This window comes from Petaurus breviceps, unplaced genomic scaffold (genome assembly GCF_028583685.1).
Source record: "Petaurus breviceps papuanus isolate PSGF00001 unplaced genomic scaffold, PetGlider_PUasm1.0 90895, whole genome shotgun sequence".
Taxonomy (NCBI): Eukaryota; Metazoa; Chordata; class Mammalia; order Diprotodontia; family Petauridae; genus Petaurus; species Petaurus breviceps.
The window spans coordinates 21,654,788-21,672,216 of NW_027187372.1; the positions used below are offsets into that span (position 1 = coordinate 21,654,788).

The following is a 17,429-nucleotide window of genomic DNA, read 5'->3' on the forward strand; positions in this document are numbered from 1 at the left end:
CACACACACACACACACACACACACACACACACACACACACACACACCCCGTGAGCGCTTCTGCCCTCAAACACTAAATCAGAATGTAAGTTCAAAGTGATTGGGGACAGATGGCACCAGGAACAGTGGTGGTGGTGGAACAGGAATTGGGAAGGTCTCTTTAGAGGGGCTCCAGAATCAGGAGGGGAAGACAAAAACACCCACCATCTATGAGAAACTTCTCCTAGACCCCTACTTTCATTACATTTTGTGAAACAGAAAGTGCTCATACGTGCTTAATTGGTTGACTAGTCAATGATAGTAATGATAATTAACATGCCAAGCTCTTTGCTAAGCATTTAACAATTATTTTCTCATTTGATCCTCACAGTAACTATGGGAGGTAAGTGCTATTTTATTCCCATTTTACAGATGAGGAAACTGAGGCAAACAGAGGTTAAGTAACTTGCCCAGGGTCACAGAGCTACCAAGTGTCCGAGGCTGGATTTGAATGGAGGTCTTCCTCACTCCAGGCCTAATCCTCCATCTACTGTATCACCAGGCTCCCTGATTAAGGAGTAATACAGGCCTTTGCAAAAGTATGAAGGTGGGAGATGAATTGTCATTTACAGAGAACAAGAAGTAGGCCAGTTTGACTAAAATGTAGTGTGTATGGAGGTCGGGGGGTGGGAAATAACATACAATCAGCCTGGAAAGATAGACTGGAGTCAGGTTATGAAGGGCTTTATATACCCAAAAGAGGATTTTCTATTTTACCCTAAAGCAATAAAGAACTTATGAAACTTCTAGGCTTTTCCATTTACTAGATATGTGACCTTGGGTAAGTCACTTCATCAAGATCTCCCTCCTTGGTTTTCAGATCGGTCAAATGGGAATTCACATCTATCCTACTTCTTGGGTTTATTGTGAGAATCATCAAATGAAACTCAGTTGAAAAACACTTGGAAAACTGATTATACAAATAAAAGTTCTTCTGGGAGAGATACTTTGGTATAGTCATAGTGGATAGGATTCTAGACTTGAGAGTCGGGAAAAATTCCATCTCTGATACTAACTGGTTACACAACCATTAGAGCCTCTCTGAGACTTTAATCTACTGAGATACATACAAGATACACTGTGGTAGATGGAAGGTGATCCCAGAGGGAAGCGGAGGGGGATGGAGAAGAGAGGGGACCATGAAAGGCTCCAGCAGCCTGTAGGATTTGAATCCAATCTTCAAGGAGGCCAGTTGGATGAAGAGGGGAAAGGAGGGGAGGAAGAGCATGCTAGGGATGGAGAACAACAAAAGCAGTGTCAGAGGCAGGAGAGGCAGCGTAGGAGTGATGGCGCATAATCCAGTCGCTGGATCAGAGAATGTATGAAAGAGACTCGTGTATAAAAAGGTGGAAACGTGGGAGGGGCCGGGTTGTGAAAGGCTTTAAAAATGCCGAAAGACCTATTTGATCCTAGTAGTTGTAGAAAGCTTCTCAAGCGGCCCCACAAAATGTACCTGGTATTAATATACACATACATCTATGCACACATGTACATGTGTATGTGTTCATTTACATCGATGTGTGCCAAGACAGCTTCATTTTTGTCTTCATATCCCCATCACCTAGAACTGTGCCTGGCATATAGTAGGCATTGGTTGAGAGAATGACCAAATGTTCAATAAGACACCCCTCCCTGATACATTTAAAAGCACCAGCTCTGGAGTCTAAAGACTGAGCTCAAATTCCTAACTCTAATTTCTAATTCAAATTCGAAGCTTCCTAACTGTGTGATCCTGGACAAGGTCACAAACTCCCTCTTCTGTAGAGTGAGGAGACTGGACTAGATGGTCTCCAAGGGCCTTTCCAACTTCAGATCTGTGGGCCTATGATCCCATCTTCAAATGGTTTGGTTTCTGTGTATAGGCCATGTCCACCTCCTTTTCCCCTCCCCATCACATAAGCTTCCCTAGCATTGGCACATATGGTCTCATAGACACTGAGGCAAGCATGTAAGGCACATAGGACATCACAGGGTAAGATTTCATTAAAAAAATTGATACATAGAACTTTTAACTCATGAAACTTGCAGCTATATTCTGGAATCTTGTATGGATTCCATCACGTACAGAGCCTGATTGCCATCCAAAATGGCCACACTCTAGATCAGGAGCAGTTTCCATTCTGCCCTCAATACAAACATCTTAAAGAGAATTTAATTATTAGATAGGGAGCAACAAGGCCTGGCAGGGCAAGGGGAGGTCAATTCTGAAAGCCAACGGCCAAGTCACATGGGTGATCTGTTACCAGACTGCTGTCCCGCTTTTCCTGGCCTTTGAGAGGCAGGCTTTTCTTTTTTCCTATTGCTTTGGGTGATTTATTAGGCAAGCAGCAGCAAATATAGTAAGTTCCTTTCCGATCCCAAATTTATAGCCACACCATGGCATAGATCTTGTCTTCCTACAAGAAAACCTTGTAGACACGGAAGATGTATGGCCGCTCCTGCTGCAGCCCCCTGCCGTGCCTCATTTAGAAGGGAAAGTAACTCATGTGTAATACTGAGCGTTTAAACATTTGGAGCTAAGTCAGCCTGTGTTCTTAATTAGCCAGGCAACCGTTCCACGTCGGAACTTTGGGGAGGAAAAAAAAAGTTTTCTTGAATGAAATGAACAAGATGAACAGCTGTGACTGTCACTCTTATCTCTCTAGACAAACCAGATTACCAATGACAGTTTGTGGGAACGAGAGAAGAAACCTCACTTGCTACAATCACAGCAACTGCACAGAGCTCCAGGGCGATTTGAAATGTGTGTGCCGACCAGGTTTTACTGGAGAATGGTGAGCCACCTCAGGAGTTGACTTAAAATTCATGATGGGGGAGAGAATTTCAGCTAGATGATCCAAGCTTCTTGGGGCTCCAGTGCTCCCACTCCCCCTTCCATCTCCAATGATTTCTTATCTCAATCCCCAAAGGAAAAATCTATATACATGTAGGCATTCTGAATTCTAGAATTGTAACATGGTTCAATGAGAGACAGAGACAGGATGGCCTGTAATGTAAACACAAAGGAATTAGAGTCTGTTAGTCAGAGACCTTAATAGGAAATGTTACTGATAAAAATTCCAAAGAATATTATCCCCACCTCCATGATATCAATATTTCTGACTCCTTCCTCAGCATGTAAATGCTCCTGGCTCCATGGGACTATCAGAAGAATTCCAAACATGGCAAAAATGAGGTTTCTATCAATTTAAAATTAAACAGTACATAAGAAAAGAAAGGCTGAACCACCAGCTTGCCAAGATATCCAGAGGCCCAGCAATAACATCCTACACTCTTATTCTCCCTTCACCCACAAAGCTGACATCTAAGGCCCTCAACCATTCCTCATCTAGTGGTTGAAGAGGCAGACAGATGAATACACTCACTTATTGGAAATGTTAGAAGAAAAACCATCATCTGACAATCCCATACAGCTGGCTCCAAAGTCAGGTTGAGATCACTTGAGATCACTGTACAAAATAAAGAAATTCAAAGCACATATGACTCAAATATCCAAATTGTGCCCACATAAATGATGGATTCTTTTTTTTTAAGTTAATTGAATAGTTATTGAGTAAATGTATTTGGTGAGCTTGGGGGAACAGATGTAACACAGACTAGTTTGCCTGAATTTTTTATTTTTCAGCCAGTGACTCTGGCCCAGACATGGTCATAATGTTCTTATTTCTGCCAAACGGTAGGCAGACTGGAGGCATTCCTTTATTTTGGCTGGTTGGGTCCCTTAGGGGTAAATCTAGCTTTTGCCACACAACACAGCTTCTGTTGATGTTGCTAGGCACAGGCATCCATCCGCTTCCTGAGCATAGATGCATGGATATAGCAGGCTATGGCCCTAAGCCACATTCCTACTTTCCATAGTTTTTGTTACTCAGTTTAGACATTCTGTACACACCAATCAATGTCACACTTTACATTAACTGCTAGAGACTGCTCAGCTGGCCTTCAACTTATTATAGCTCCCAAATGTTTCAACTAGTCTTCAGCTCTAAGTTTTGTATCATCTCCTTAACTATCTTTGAGCATTTGCTTCTTACATGGCAGTCCAGTCTGCTTCTAATTTCATGACATAGTTTTTAAAGGCTAGATATACCTGCATTAATGATCCAAAGCTTTGGGGTATATTATTTTTCCTTCTATCCTCACACATTGTTCCCATTTAATATAAAAGGATCCTTTTTGAATCTACTACATTTATTCATTCAAAAACTCCAAGATTTAAAGTTGAATTTTAACATGAAAAATTGCTAGGGGCAGGGGGAAGACTGAGGTTTTCCTTTGACTGGGAGGGGGAAAGTAATATGGAAGGTAGAAGGATCATCTGGGTAAACTTCCTCTCTTCGTATTGATTTTTAAACCAGCAAGTACTTACTTAATACTTTCCACATTTCCAAAGCTCTTTCCCATCATTAATTAATTCACCAGATGCTAATAGATTTATTTATTTTCATTTCCATGAACTAGTTAATCTCTAATGAACACTCAAATGACTTCAGTACAGTACTCTGTGTTGTTCAGCTCTATCTCCCTTAAAATAACAACATAAAGAAAAGGGAATGGGGGGCAGGAAGGGATAGAGAGAGAAACTAGAGAAATCCAAGGAAATGTTAGCAGTGTCCCAAGGTCTAATGGATATAACTTATAAAACCCCCAAAGATATTGAAAAACTTTCAACTAAAAATGTGTCTCCTCTGTTGACTGGCTAAATCCCATACTTGACAAAATCGCCCCAGCAGGTTGTGAATGATGGATGAAATGGAACACTCCTGCCCACCCGGTACAGAGAGTGCTTTGGCAGACCCTGATAAGTTGTAAAATTTAGCTCAGATCTAATCAGAGAAGACTCCTTCCAGCCCAGAAGCCTAGGCCAAAAAAGGAAAACAAAATTTCTCAAGCATGTAAGGTATCTGTGGGGGTAAGGGTATGTTTTTCTTGGAAGATACTGACTTTTCCTTCTTCCTTCTACCTTACCTACCACCCTATTCATCAAGAGTCTGGGTAGTCTGCTGGACAAACTAGACTTGCCTATTATTCAAGAGATAAACATCTTTCTCATGTAAAATGCTAACCAGTATTTAAGTGGGATTTGATGTGAATTTTGAAACAGTACAATTTGACACCATTGAGAATTTTCTAAGTTCAGGCACAAGTTGCTGGCTAAAGACAAAACAAATTAGCAGTGTCATCTTGTCAGCAGAATTACAAAGAAAAGGCTCACCAGGTCTTCTCAAAATAAGGTTCCCTTCTGGGGATTATGCTTTTGAACGGCAGGGAAACTTCCTGAAAAGCTGAAGAAGGTCCTGATCACCTGAAGTACAGCTGTACTCCCATTTAGAGCCCACTTCCAATCTACTTTGCCTTTTTCTCTGGAGTACAAAGTGAAAACAGAATCACAGACCTTCTAAAAATGAACCTTTTTAATGTTTTGCTTGGATTTCCCCCTTAGCACACTAGTAATCCTCACAGATGATATAAATGGGGGCACTGTTGGTTAGAATCTTGGCTGCATTCATTCAACTGCTTCTGATATTCAAGGTCTTGGATGGCAACACTATCCCCTCTCTTATGGTGTTCACACGTCCCTAATAAACATAACTTTTATAAGGTGGGAAAAACACACTAATACTCTCCAGGGAGAAACTAGGTTTTTACATTGGCCCGGCGTCTCAGTTGAATTCTAGAGACATACACCTGTTTTATTCATTCTAGCTAAGTGAAGACATTTTTTTTTTAGGATATGTTTTCTTTATCCTGAGCAAGAGGTTTGATAGAAGAATTTAAAAGGTGTTTTCCCCACATTGCATGGCAGCTGATAGATAAGAGTTTGTTCTGAGTCCTGATGAAAACTCAAATCATTATCTCTCAGTAAACTCATTCAACAAGTTGGGGTTGGGATATCTCTGTTTATTCTTTGAGGTGTGAAAAGGACATCAATGAGTGTGACTCCTCCCCCTGCCTGAATGGAGGCCTGTGCCAGAATCTGCTCAACACATTTCATTGCAACTGCGATGGAAACTTCGCTGGGGAGCGCTGTGAGCTCGATGTAAGCGACCTCTCCTTCTATGTCTCTCTCTTATTGTGGCAGAATCTCTTTCAGCTTCTCTCTTACCTCATTCTTCGCATGGATGATGATCCAGTTATTGAGTGGGGTGAACAGGAAGACTACTAAGGGTACCAAACAACCTTCTCTGATTTATGAGCCATTGAAATTTAACAACAGATGCCTTCCTTGGGTGGAAAAGTCAGCTTTAGAACTTAAAATAAATAGCACCCTGAGTTTTCAGATGATTCCTGAGGCAGTTTTGAAGCTCATTTCCCATGCATATAATGCATTTCCTTGTGATAGCTTTGAGCCTTCGTAGCACAAAAACCATTAGCATTTAGAAGCTTTTCACACAAGTGGGCAGGGCATGGCTGCCATTAGGAATCAAGTAATGATGGATTGTTCTGTGTGACAGTCAGAAAAGAGGCCCCTGCTCTCCTATCCATTTCAGTAGCTAAATTTATCTTGTGATTTGCCTGCATTCACTGCTCTTCTGCTGTCTTTTATGCTACTGCACTAGGGTCTATCCTTTATGACAGGATGGTCTAAATTTGCAAGTTAATGACTGAACTACCTTTGCCTCCCATCCGTGTGGTTATGCAGAATGCCTAAATGAAGTTGTCCTACCTCACTGTCATAGGATGCAATATATGCATGTATGTGTATGCATAAATATCATAATCTATATACACATAAATATGAAAGAGAGGAGAAAGGATGTGTGAGTGAATGAAAGAGAGAGAGAGAGAATGAAAGAAAAAGATTAACAAGACACTAACACTAGGAAATTTGAAGTCACAGAAAATTTGGTAAGTGACTTCTTAGATACAATTAGTTTCAATAGAACAAACTATACCGAATATGATTTTATTCCTGATCTATGAAACATTCTTCCCTTAAACAAAATGTCAGACTAAGCCTCCCCACTACCTCCCACCTTACTATTTCGAAGAGAAGAAATCTTCCTTGGATTTATGTATTTGGGGGGTCAAGAATGAGCCTCAGGTTACAAGCCACATCATATATTAGCACCATATAATATTTATATACAAGACTGGGCTCAAATAGAATCTTGAATGATGAAATCTTTTTAAATCTAGTTTTTGCAATCTTTTACAAAGAAATTTGTTTTATAGAGCCAATTATTTGAAAGGCTATAAGAGGCAGTGACTTTCCCACAATCAAAATATATTTGTAGCTTTGAACTTCACTGTGTATATAAACATATACAACCACCACCACACTGATGAGTTTTCCATTCAAAAATTATGGGTAGACACAGTACATATAAAAATAAGATATAATAATATTAGTGTGTCTTATTTAATATATTACTTTACATTATGAAAAAACAGTCATTGGAGGAAATTTTATTCACTACTATTTTTGTAACTCCCTTTGACCTGGCAATTTTTGCTCTGCAGAAGGTAATAGTTAACATTTATATAGCACTTTGAGAATTACAAAGTGCTTTATGTCTATTTTTTCATTGCATACTTACAAAAACTAGGTGAGGTAGCTGTTATTATTATTCTTATTTTTATATGTGAGAAAGCTGAGGCTGCAAAAGGTTAGGTTAGGTAACTTGCCTGGAGTCACCTAACCAAAGTATCTAAGGCCAGATTGAAACTCAGGTCTCCCTGACCCCAAATCAAGAGGTCTATCCTACACAAATGAATTAATGAGTGAGTGTTTAGTAAGCATTTACTTTATGCCTGCAAAGAAGGAACAAAACCAATCCCTTTCTCAAAGAGTTTCCCTTTTAATATGTATACATGACAAATACAGAGTATATAAAAGGTGGCTTTAGAAAAGACTAGTTTTTAATAGTTATCTAACACAAATATTTGTGTATATTGAAAAGTAAGCTTTTTTTCCTATTTCAATCCTGTGACAATAAGCAAATGCATTCTTAATTTAGATGCTAAAGTAACAATATCATGCATTTTTTTTTAATTTTAGCAAATGCCTTCGTTTGAAAACATGACAGTAATGAATGAGGTAGGCAAGTCTTAACATTTGTATAACTAAAGATGTTTTTTAAATGTTATTTTCCAATGGAAATGACCAGGGTAATGCTGACATTCCCCTCTTTACACAATATTCTTCACATCTAAACATGGCATGAATCCCTCTCTTGGAAAATTTAACAAAGTTGCCTCCAGAAGTAGATACCCAGGTCATAGCCCCTCTCTCCAAGGGGCTAAGTTTAATTGGAACCAACTTGGGATGAAGAGAGCTAATTTTATTTTTATACAGCAATTAGAAGATTTCATATTGCAAGCATGTGTCATGTAGAGACATGTCAGTTATTTCATGGGGACAGATAGCAACGAATCACAAAGTCTTTGCTTTCTATACTCAGGGATTCCCCCTTGTATCCCCTTTCCTTAGTTGCCATACTGCTTTCTCAGATGATTTCTTCTAAGCTGATACCGTATGAAAAGGGGGCTGGGGTAAAGATACTTCCCATCAACCATTCCAGTATAATCTTGCAGTAAATAGAAAATGTCCATAGACGAAGACTGTTCAAATATGTAAAGATTTCATCCATACAGCAAACATTAATGGAGAATCTATTATGTAACAGTAGTACATAAGATCACATGCCATATAATCCATTTTATAACATTTAATATATGCTACAATTAAAAGATTGCCACTCACACTTTCTCAATATGTACCACACTAATGCTATTATATTCACTGTGATTGTAAATTATTTTTCTTATTTTCAAAAGCTTTGTCACCCTGAAACATCCAACTTTTTTTTTTATTCTGTCCTTTTTTTCTTTGTATTTCTGTATTCTCTACCATGTTATTTGTGATCATGGCTTTCCCACTTCTTTACATTAAATAAACCTCTGCCTTGGCCTCTACTATGTGTCTCCTACCTCTCACTTCTGTGCTAATGACTTTGTCTTCATTTGCTTTAAATGTGCCATGCTCTAAGAGAACCCACCAAGCACAACATACCACAGTAATGGGGCCTTGTCCTTCTGTCCTCCACATTCTTTTTCTACGGGCAGTGTCAGTGAGGAAGCACCCAAGGACACCAAGGCCAATTCATTCTATAAGCATCTTGTATTCATTCACCTTATGCCTCTCTTTTTCTCCTTCTTTCTCCTCCTCTCTGGAGACATTTTAAGATACATCTGATTCTTGCATATTCCAATTATTAACTTACTTGTACCTTCTCTATTAAAAGGATCCATCCCGTTATCCCTCTCACCTCTCAAAATACAGACATCTTCTGAAAACCTTCCCCAACCATTTTCTTTACTGAAGTTCTGAACTTTCCTCTTAGACCACAAGCATATATTTCATTCTGTTCACAATTCAGTTTCCACATGCAATCTCAGTATGGATGTCTTTGTAACTATGCCTCCTCAGCCTTTTAGTTTGGAGGGCATCGTTCCCATTGTTAGAAAATAAAGAGGTGGTAAATGTGTGTCAGGGAACAAAGAGATATGGCAGTAAATGGCTTGATATTCTAAAGGAATTACTATTTTCTCACCATTCAAAATTCTTTAGTAGATTATTTTTTAATTGGGGATATTTTTAATGTTAAATTAAATTCCTTTAATTAAGATATTTGGTAGCCTGAGGAAAGACATTTTTTTTCCTTGAAAGGGTGAAAGACAAGAGTTTGAGACTACAGTGATATGGGTTAGAAGCTAATGGAGAAAATAGAGCCATCCTTCTTAACAGCTAACTTTGTCACTGGCATAGATTTATTACTACCAAGCATGAATTTTTTAAGCTTTTAGAAAGGTCACATACAACTCTCTGATATTTACTTAGAGCCCAAGGAATTTGTAAATGAATAATTGCATCAGCAATGTCTCCTCAGAAAAAGTCTGATTCTGTCTGAAAAATGGATCCTTTTGGTTAGGGGAGTGGAGAAATGGGGAAAATCTAAGAGACTTCTCATGTTTCTTTTTTTTTTTAAATATTCCTATAAGCCAATGAATTTTTATTTATCCTTTGACAGATATTTAAAGTTTCCATTGTGTGCAGTACTCCATACTTAAGAGAGAGACATAGCTCAGCTAAGGCTTTTTCCTGCAGGGAGCTTGCTGTCTATTAAAAAGGTAACACACCAACACATGCAGCTTTAATGCACAATGTTATATGATAAGTTCATTAAAGAGGTGCAAAGCAAGTTGGTGTATGAAGTTTGAACTGAAGAAGTTCTTAGTGATGGAGGCTGGGATCATGAAGGAGTGACCTGGAAGAAGTCTTTACAGAAATTGGATTCTAAAGGATGGTTAGAAATTCAGCAGATAAAGAGAAAGAATGAGGATATTCTAGGGAGAAGAAAAAGCATGAACAAAAGCAAAGAGGGAAGAAAATGCAGGATATGATAGTAGAGTAGAGAATGGAGCAGTTTGCCATACATGAAGATAATTTAAATGTTCTGTTTTTCATATCTTGCATTAGTCCTAAGTAAGAGCTTATTTTTTTCCTTTTGTCAGAAGCCAACCTGATGTTACTATACATATAGTGGAAAAAGCTGGATGGGTTGATGGTACTAGTTGGATCCATAACTAGTTAATGTCCATGCTCAAAGAATATTAGTACACTAGATTCAGACTGGAGAAAAGTGGGTCTTTTGTTCTTGGTCAAGTACTGTTAAAAAATGTTGTCCTGACTTGTATGAAGACATGTTAATCAAATCTGTGAATGGTACAAAGCTGAGAAAAAATAGTCATTGGATGATAGAATCAGAATTTAAGATAATCTTGGTAAATGAAATGATGGGATAAACCTAACAAAATGAAATTTTTTAAGGAGATAAATATGAAAACCTAAATTCAGAATGAGAAAATCAACTGCATAAGTGTAGGATTAAAGAGCTCTGACTTGATATCCTTCAGAATAGAAAAAGATCTAAAACTTTTACCAATGTGAGCCAGTGTAATTCCGTGACCCCCAACAGCTAACACAATATTAGACTATATCAAGAAAAGTAGTTTCTAGATTCAAGAGAGGACAAGTTCCATTGTACTCTAGATCACTATTTTGGGGACCAAATGAGAACGCATTTTGTAAAACCTCAAAAAAACCCTCAAAACTACTCAAAAAGTGAGTAGTTATTATTGCTGTTGCTGCCATTATTAGTCAGATCACCTCTGGAAAAATGTGGCCATTTCTGGGTGCCACATTTTAAAAGGGCTATTATTAAAGTAGGTTTTATTGAGTGGGTTTGGTGGTCATTCCACATGAGGAATAGGCAAAGGGAATAAGGCTATGAATCCTAGGAAGAGAAATGATCATGGTAGTAATTGATATTGCTATAAAACTAAACTTGTAAAGTACTTTCCTCATCCTCACAACATTATTTCCTCCCTTTATAGAGATGAAGAAATTGAGGCCTAGAAAAATCAAGAAATGCCTACAATAAATGACTTGTCTGGGATTTGAGCCCAACTCTCTCTTGTCTCCAATTCCAACACTCTTTATATCACATGGGGCTGTAGGAGTGCCCTGCGGAAGAGGAAACTTGTTCAACTTGTTAATAGAGAGTAGAATTAGATTCACTTGGGGGAGTTAACAGAGAATAGCTTTGGGTTCAATAAAGGGAAACCCTATCTAAAGATTAGAGCTACCCACCATGGAATGGATTCTTCACAAATTAGGGAACTCTCCTATTTACTGGAGGTGTTCTATTTACTTTTTACTATTTAACTCCTATTTACATTACTGGAGGTGTTCACTACCTACAGAATGGATAACTATCAGGAATGCTACAGAAGTATTCCTCAATTAGGTAGGAGATTGGACTAGATGTTCCCTAAGTTCCCTTTCAAAGCTAAAATTATAATCAATAAGGAAGCCTAAGGCTTTTGTGTTTGCAAAATGCCATGTGATTATTTCATTTGCTATTCTTTGCAATACTCATTATGACAAAAGCCAAATAATGGTATCTGTGTTTCCAGATCAAATCAGTGAGTTATGTGACTTGACCAAGATTACTTAATGAGTTAGTGGCAAATTGAGGTGAGATAGGATTGATCAGTTGTGATCATTAACACTTTGAAAGACACTTTATAATGAAGAAATGTTTGAGAATGAGAAATTTCCCGAAGAATGTATTTTTAGATGTATTGATTTAGCATGCTTCTTTCTCAGGCAATGAAAACCTAACACAATCAACTCTGCCCTATTTAGCATCTGAAGGGCATCTTTATCACAAAGATGAAGATTGGGTTTGCTATTTCTTCCTTGTACTTTACAATGCAGCCTCAGGCAAACCTTGATGTGGGTACTTTAAAACCTATTACACAGTTGGTGTCCACATAATTCAAGGCATCTTGGGATATTTTATTGAATTGGAGTGGAGCACTTTTTTTTCTTAAATCAAGTGGGAAAATGTACTTGATTAGGAAAATACTCAAAACAAAATAGAACTAAGTCAAAGAATTCCATTGAGGTCATTGTATTGAATTACTGAGTTTCATATTTTTCTGGAAGCCAGGACTCTAGAGACAAGACTTATTTTTTGCGTTTGTGCAAGTGACTGGCATAACGGATAAAGTGTTGCACCTGGAGTTAGGAAGAAACGAGTTTGAATTATGCTCTATACTCATAAGCTCCCTAACTCTGGGTAAGTCACATAACTCTTTGAACCTCGGACTTTGCAGCTTAGAGGTGCTGTGCCTGGAGTCTGGAAGACCTCAATTCAAATCCAGTTTCAGACATTTAGTAGCTATGTGACTCATTTAACCCCTGCCTGCCTCAGTTTCTTCAACCATAAAATAAAGATAATAGTAGCCTACCTCCCAAGGCTATTGTGAAGATAAAATATTCGTAAAGCATTTAGTGCAGTGACATACTTAATAAATTCTTGTCCCTTTCCCTCCTTTTCCTATACATTGGGAGAGTAACACCCACCTCACAAGGCAGTTGCAAAGCTCAAATGAGATAATATATGTAAAATAGTCATCAAACCTTAAAGTGCTATATATCAGATACAACTATCAAAGCATTTGGTTTGTTTTTAGTCAGGATTTTGAGCTATGCCTTTTAAAAATAGTTGTAGTTACAGCTGTCTCCCTAGAGGAGGGTAGTCTGCTTCAATACAACATCAGTGGCTTACCACACTACAAGCTGAATGGGAGCCAGATTGCATAGGCAATTTGTTTTCAATAACTGCCAGAATCATTCATCAAAATGTGTTCCCTCAAATATAACAATTTTACAGAATCACAGAATTTCAGTTGAAAAGAACCATCAAGACCATCAAGGATGACTTTAACATGGCAGTCTGGTGAAACCTACATACTCCTTCTCAGAAGAGTTGTGTTTTTTTGTTTTAGTTTTTTTGCTTTTTGGAGGGCAATTGGGGTTAAGTGACTTGCCCAAGGTCACATGACTAATTTTTGTGTTAAGTGTCTGAGGCTGGATTTGAACTCAGGTCCTCCTGACTCTAGGGCCAGCACGTGCTCTATTTACTGTGCCACCTAGCCACCCTGAGTTATATTGGTTTTTAAAAATTTATTTTAATACCAATAGGATTGCAAAAGAAAACAATTATATTGAAATATAGTTATTAAAATATTTTTTAAACAAATTCATAGAGTTCAGGTTAAGAACTGCTGGCCTGAAATCTTCTCAGTATTAGGCATTTAAAGGCCATAACAGAGTTAACTCTCATTTATTTACCAATCACAAAGCACTTCTTAAGCACTGACTATATGCTGGACCATGTGATTAAATGTTGGAGTTACAAAAAATACTCCTACCCTCAAGAAACTCACATTCTAATGAAAGAACTCCCATTTAAATTTCTACCTTACCCAAAAATGATTGGGGAACGGCATTATGGTTAGCAGGCTGTACCATATATACTTTACATATATTACCAATTTTTAAAGGAATAGCACATAATAAAACACAAAACATTAAAACTTTTAAAAAAATTGGTTATGTGACTTCATGTATCTAAAGGACTCCTGGTAAGAAAACTGTTTCCACCAATGTAGATTTGCATCTACTCTCAATTTAAAGAGTTTTTAGAATGCTTCCTGGGGAACTGAGAAATCCATAACTTGCCCAGGTTCACACAGTGAGTGGGGATCAAAAGTCTAATATAAGCCTAAGTTTTCCCTTCTCTGAGGTCAGTTCTCTATCCATGCTTTGGCTACCTTCCAGAGCACCAACACTATATTTAAATGAAATTTCATCTTTCTTTAATTTTTTGGAGGTATTTCAATTTTTTTCCAGTCAATCTTGAGCATTATCAAATAGCAGACTTCACATTTAGAAGGCAGAGGAGAATGGCTGAAAGGATCATAAAAGTTAGAGCCAGAAGAGACCCCAGAAGTCATTTAAGTCAAACACACACACCCCGTTTCGCAGATATGGAAATTGACTCCCAGAGAGGTTGAGTGAATTCCCAGGTTATTAGTGCTCCCCACATTCCCTGAAATTATTTTGCATTTTTAAATATATTTTCTCTTTATCTGTGCCCATGTAATCTCTACTACCTCACCCAGCATCCTTATAGAAATCTAAGCTTCATGAGCTCAGATACCATTTTGTTTTTGTTTTTCTATTCATATTACCTAGCATGGAACCAGGCCCATAGGATATTGCTAATGTTGATGAAAGTTGAACAGAATTGAATTGAACTGCCCAAGGTCACACAAATGACCTTGTTAAAAGAGCTGGAATCCAAAAGGGCTTCTGTTGGAAGCATGGATTGAACTAGTTGGCCTCTACTGTCACCTCCAATTCTGAAATTCTTTTTTTTCTTTTTGGAGGGAGTTGGGGTTAAGTGACTTGCCCAAGGTCACACGGCTAGTTTTTGTGTTAAGTGTCTGAGGCCAGATTTAGCCACCCCCAATTCTGAAATTCTGGGATTCTTTTTTTTTTTTTTTTTGCATTTTTGTAGGGGAAAGGCAGGGAAGTTGGGGTTAATTGACTTGCCCAAGGTCACATGGCTAGTTTTGTGTTAAGTATCTGAGGCCGGATTTGAACTGAGGTCCTCCTGACTCCAGGGCTGGTGCTCTATAAGTGAATAGAGCCAATATAGTGAACACCACCCAGCTGCCCCTCTGAGATTCTTTGAGAAGCAAATCCTCTGACTCCAAATCCAGACCTCTTTCTAATACACTATACTCATTCAATGACATTCCTTAGAGATTGCCTTCTTTAAAATCTAGTCCCTGAATCCAGCTTGTTTACTTGTCTTTTTCACATAAAATTTAAAGGGAACATAAGAGAATTTCTAGGTTTGTTGTTTTTTTTGTTTTGTTTTTTCAGTTTGTCACTTGTTTGGATGCCAGAAAAATCAAAGTTACTCCCTAAAACCACAGAGTTGTAGTGGGGAGAACACTATGTAAATTTTAAAGGGATATAGATATCATCATCCTTCAGTATTATTTAGATCATGTCATTAATGCCAAAATGTCCTCTTGCTGTAACAATCTTTATGAGACAGCAGAAAGAAATGACCTGTGAATTTTAAGGTAAATATAAAACTTAGAATTTTAAAATCTAGATGAAGAAGATGAAGAAGAAAGTCTCCTGAGGTCCAGAGCAAAAGCTAGGAGAGGGACCTGGATGTCAGCCAATGAAATTTTAGGAATCAGGGAGAAGACTTGTGGAAACAAAAGAATTGTCCACAGCTGGAATATTGTATGCTATTTGGTCACCACATCACCAGATGGATATGATAGAACTCTACAAGGTTCAAAGGACAATAAGAATGAGGGTGGGAATGGGGGTCCAGTGGAGGATACGAATTGTTTGCTGAAGGAGTAAAGATGAGTCTCTTTACACTATAAAGGAGACTGGGAGGGGACATTAAAGCAAAACTGTAGGATAATAGATGATGTGGAACTTCTTTGCCAAATTTCTAAATACTGGAATGAACACTGTGAGACTAGAACGTGTTTCAGACAGAAAATATAAACTGATTCAAAAAGGATTTTGATGAACCTATGAAACAGGTCAATATTATAAGGATCTATGATTTCCTTGGTGTGGGATCTCCTTCCACCAGAGCACATCCATAGGGTAAGGAATGTGACCTCAGATAGTTCAATTCAACCCCATGTATCTACCAAAAGAATTAGCAAACAAAACAAGCAAACAAATCTGAATGGCATCTCATTAATGATCACATTCATGACTTAAGTAAAACCTTTAAGTTTCTATTACCATTGACTTAAGTAAAACCAAACCTTCAGCAAGCATTTGCTAAACCACCTACTGTGTGTCAGGCACTATGCTGGGTGCTCTGGATACAAACTACAATAGAGATCACAATCTATTTGTGACAGCGTAGATAATTCTGAAGAGGCTCACACAGCTAATAACTGAGAGGGGTAAAATTTGAACCCAGATCTTCCCATTCTATGTTCAACATTCCATCCACTATCTCAGGCTGCCACAATCTGTCTATTACAGAGCTTTATCTCATTAATAAGACAATCTGGGATTTTTCTAACCTTGAAAGTTGACATCAAGGACAATGCTGTCTCTCTTATGGCATGTGCCTTGGGGGGCTTATTAGCGAAAGAATACTGGGCTGGACAGACCTAAGTTCCTATGGTCTTTGCCTGTAGCAGAATGACATAGAATGATGAGTCCTCTTCAGCTTTCATCGAATGCACTGTCACTCATTACCTTGTCCAGGCTCCTCCCAGTTTGCTTTTAGGAAGTATGCTATAAGCCAGAATTAAACTTTAGTTGTATAAAGAGAAAATTGTTCTAAACTGTAAGTGTTGATACAAAGCTCATTCACTGAAAAATAGTTGTCAGTCAGATTCTTTTGCCATTTTTCATGCTAAGTACTTATATTCATTGTATCAGACTTCACAAATTTTATGCTTCAGATTTACAATTTCTTGGTACATTTTTTTCATCATGTTTAAAATGTTTACTGAGACCTAAGCCAGTACCTGCAAAGGGCTATTATTTTCATTGAATATACTCATTAAATTAAAAGGATTCATAGACTTAGAGCTGGAAGGAACATTAGTCAAACCCAGATAAGGAACTGGGATCCAGAGAGGTTTTATGATTTGGCCAAAATGGCACAGCTAGTAAGTGGCAAAGCTGATACCTGAATCCAGGTCTTTTGACTCCAAATACAGCATTGAGGCACTTGAAACCAACTAAAATAATTTAGTTTTATTGGTTTTGTGCAGATTTCATTTCTCTTTGAATGACTTTTGTTACCAAAACATTGGACTGAACGTCTGGTGATTCTTAGATCATCAGGTAAAGAGAGAACTGGGTAAGGAAGCACTATACTACTATGCTTTGGAAACTCAGAGACATGGTAGATAATTACTGTCCTCAAGGAGCTTACATTCATACTTTATCGTGATCATTC

The 17,429-nt window shown here is 38.0% G+C and overlaps 1 protein-coding gene across 2 annotated transcripts in view; it reads left to right on the forward strand.

Moving 5' to 3' along the window:
• The window catches only part of CRB1 (crumbs cell polarity complex component 1), a 278,153-nt gene that overhangs the window by 223,368 nt on the left and 37,356 nt on the right, over nt 1-17,429 (forward strand). Inside the window, exons 10-12 of one of the 2 annotated variants that reach the window (XM_069074480.1) lie at nt 2,685-2,813; nt 5,953-6,079; nt 8,042-8,080. In XM_069074480.1, the coding sequence (XP_068930581.1) occupies nt 2,685-2,813; nt 5,953-6,079; nt 8,042-8,080 (295 nt within the window). The remainder of the gene's footprint in view (nt 1-2,684; nt 2,814-5,952; nt 6,080-8,041; nt 8,081-17,429) is intronic. The other variant, XM_069074481.1, reaches the window with a different exon arrangement.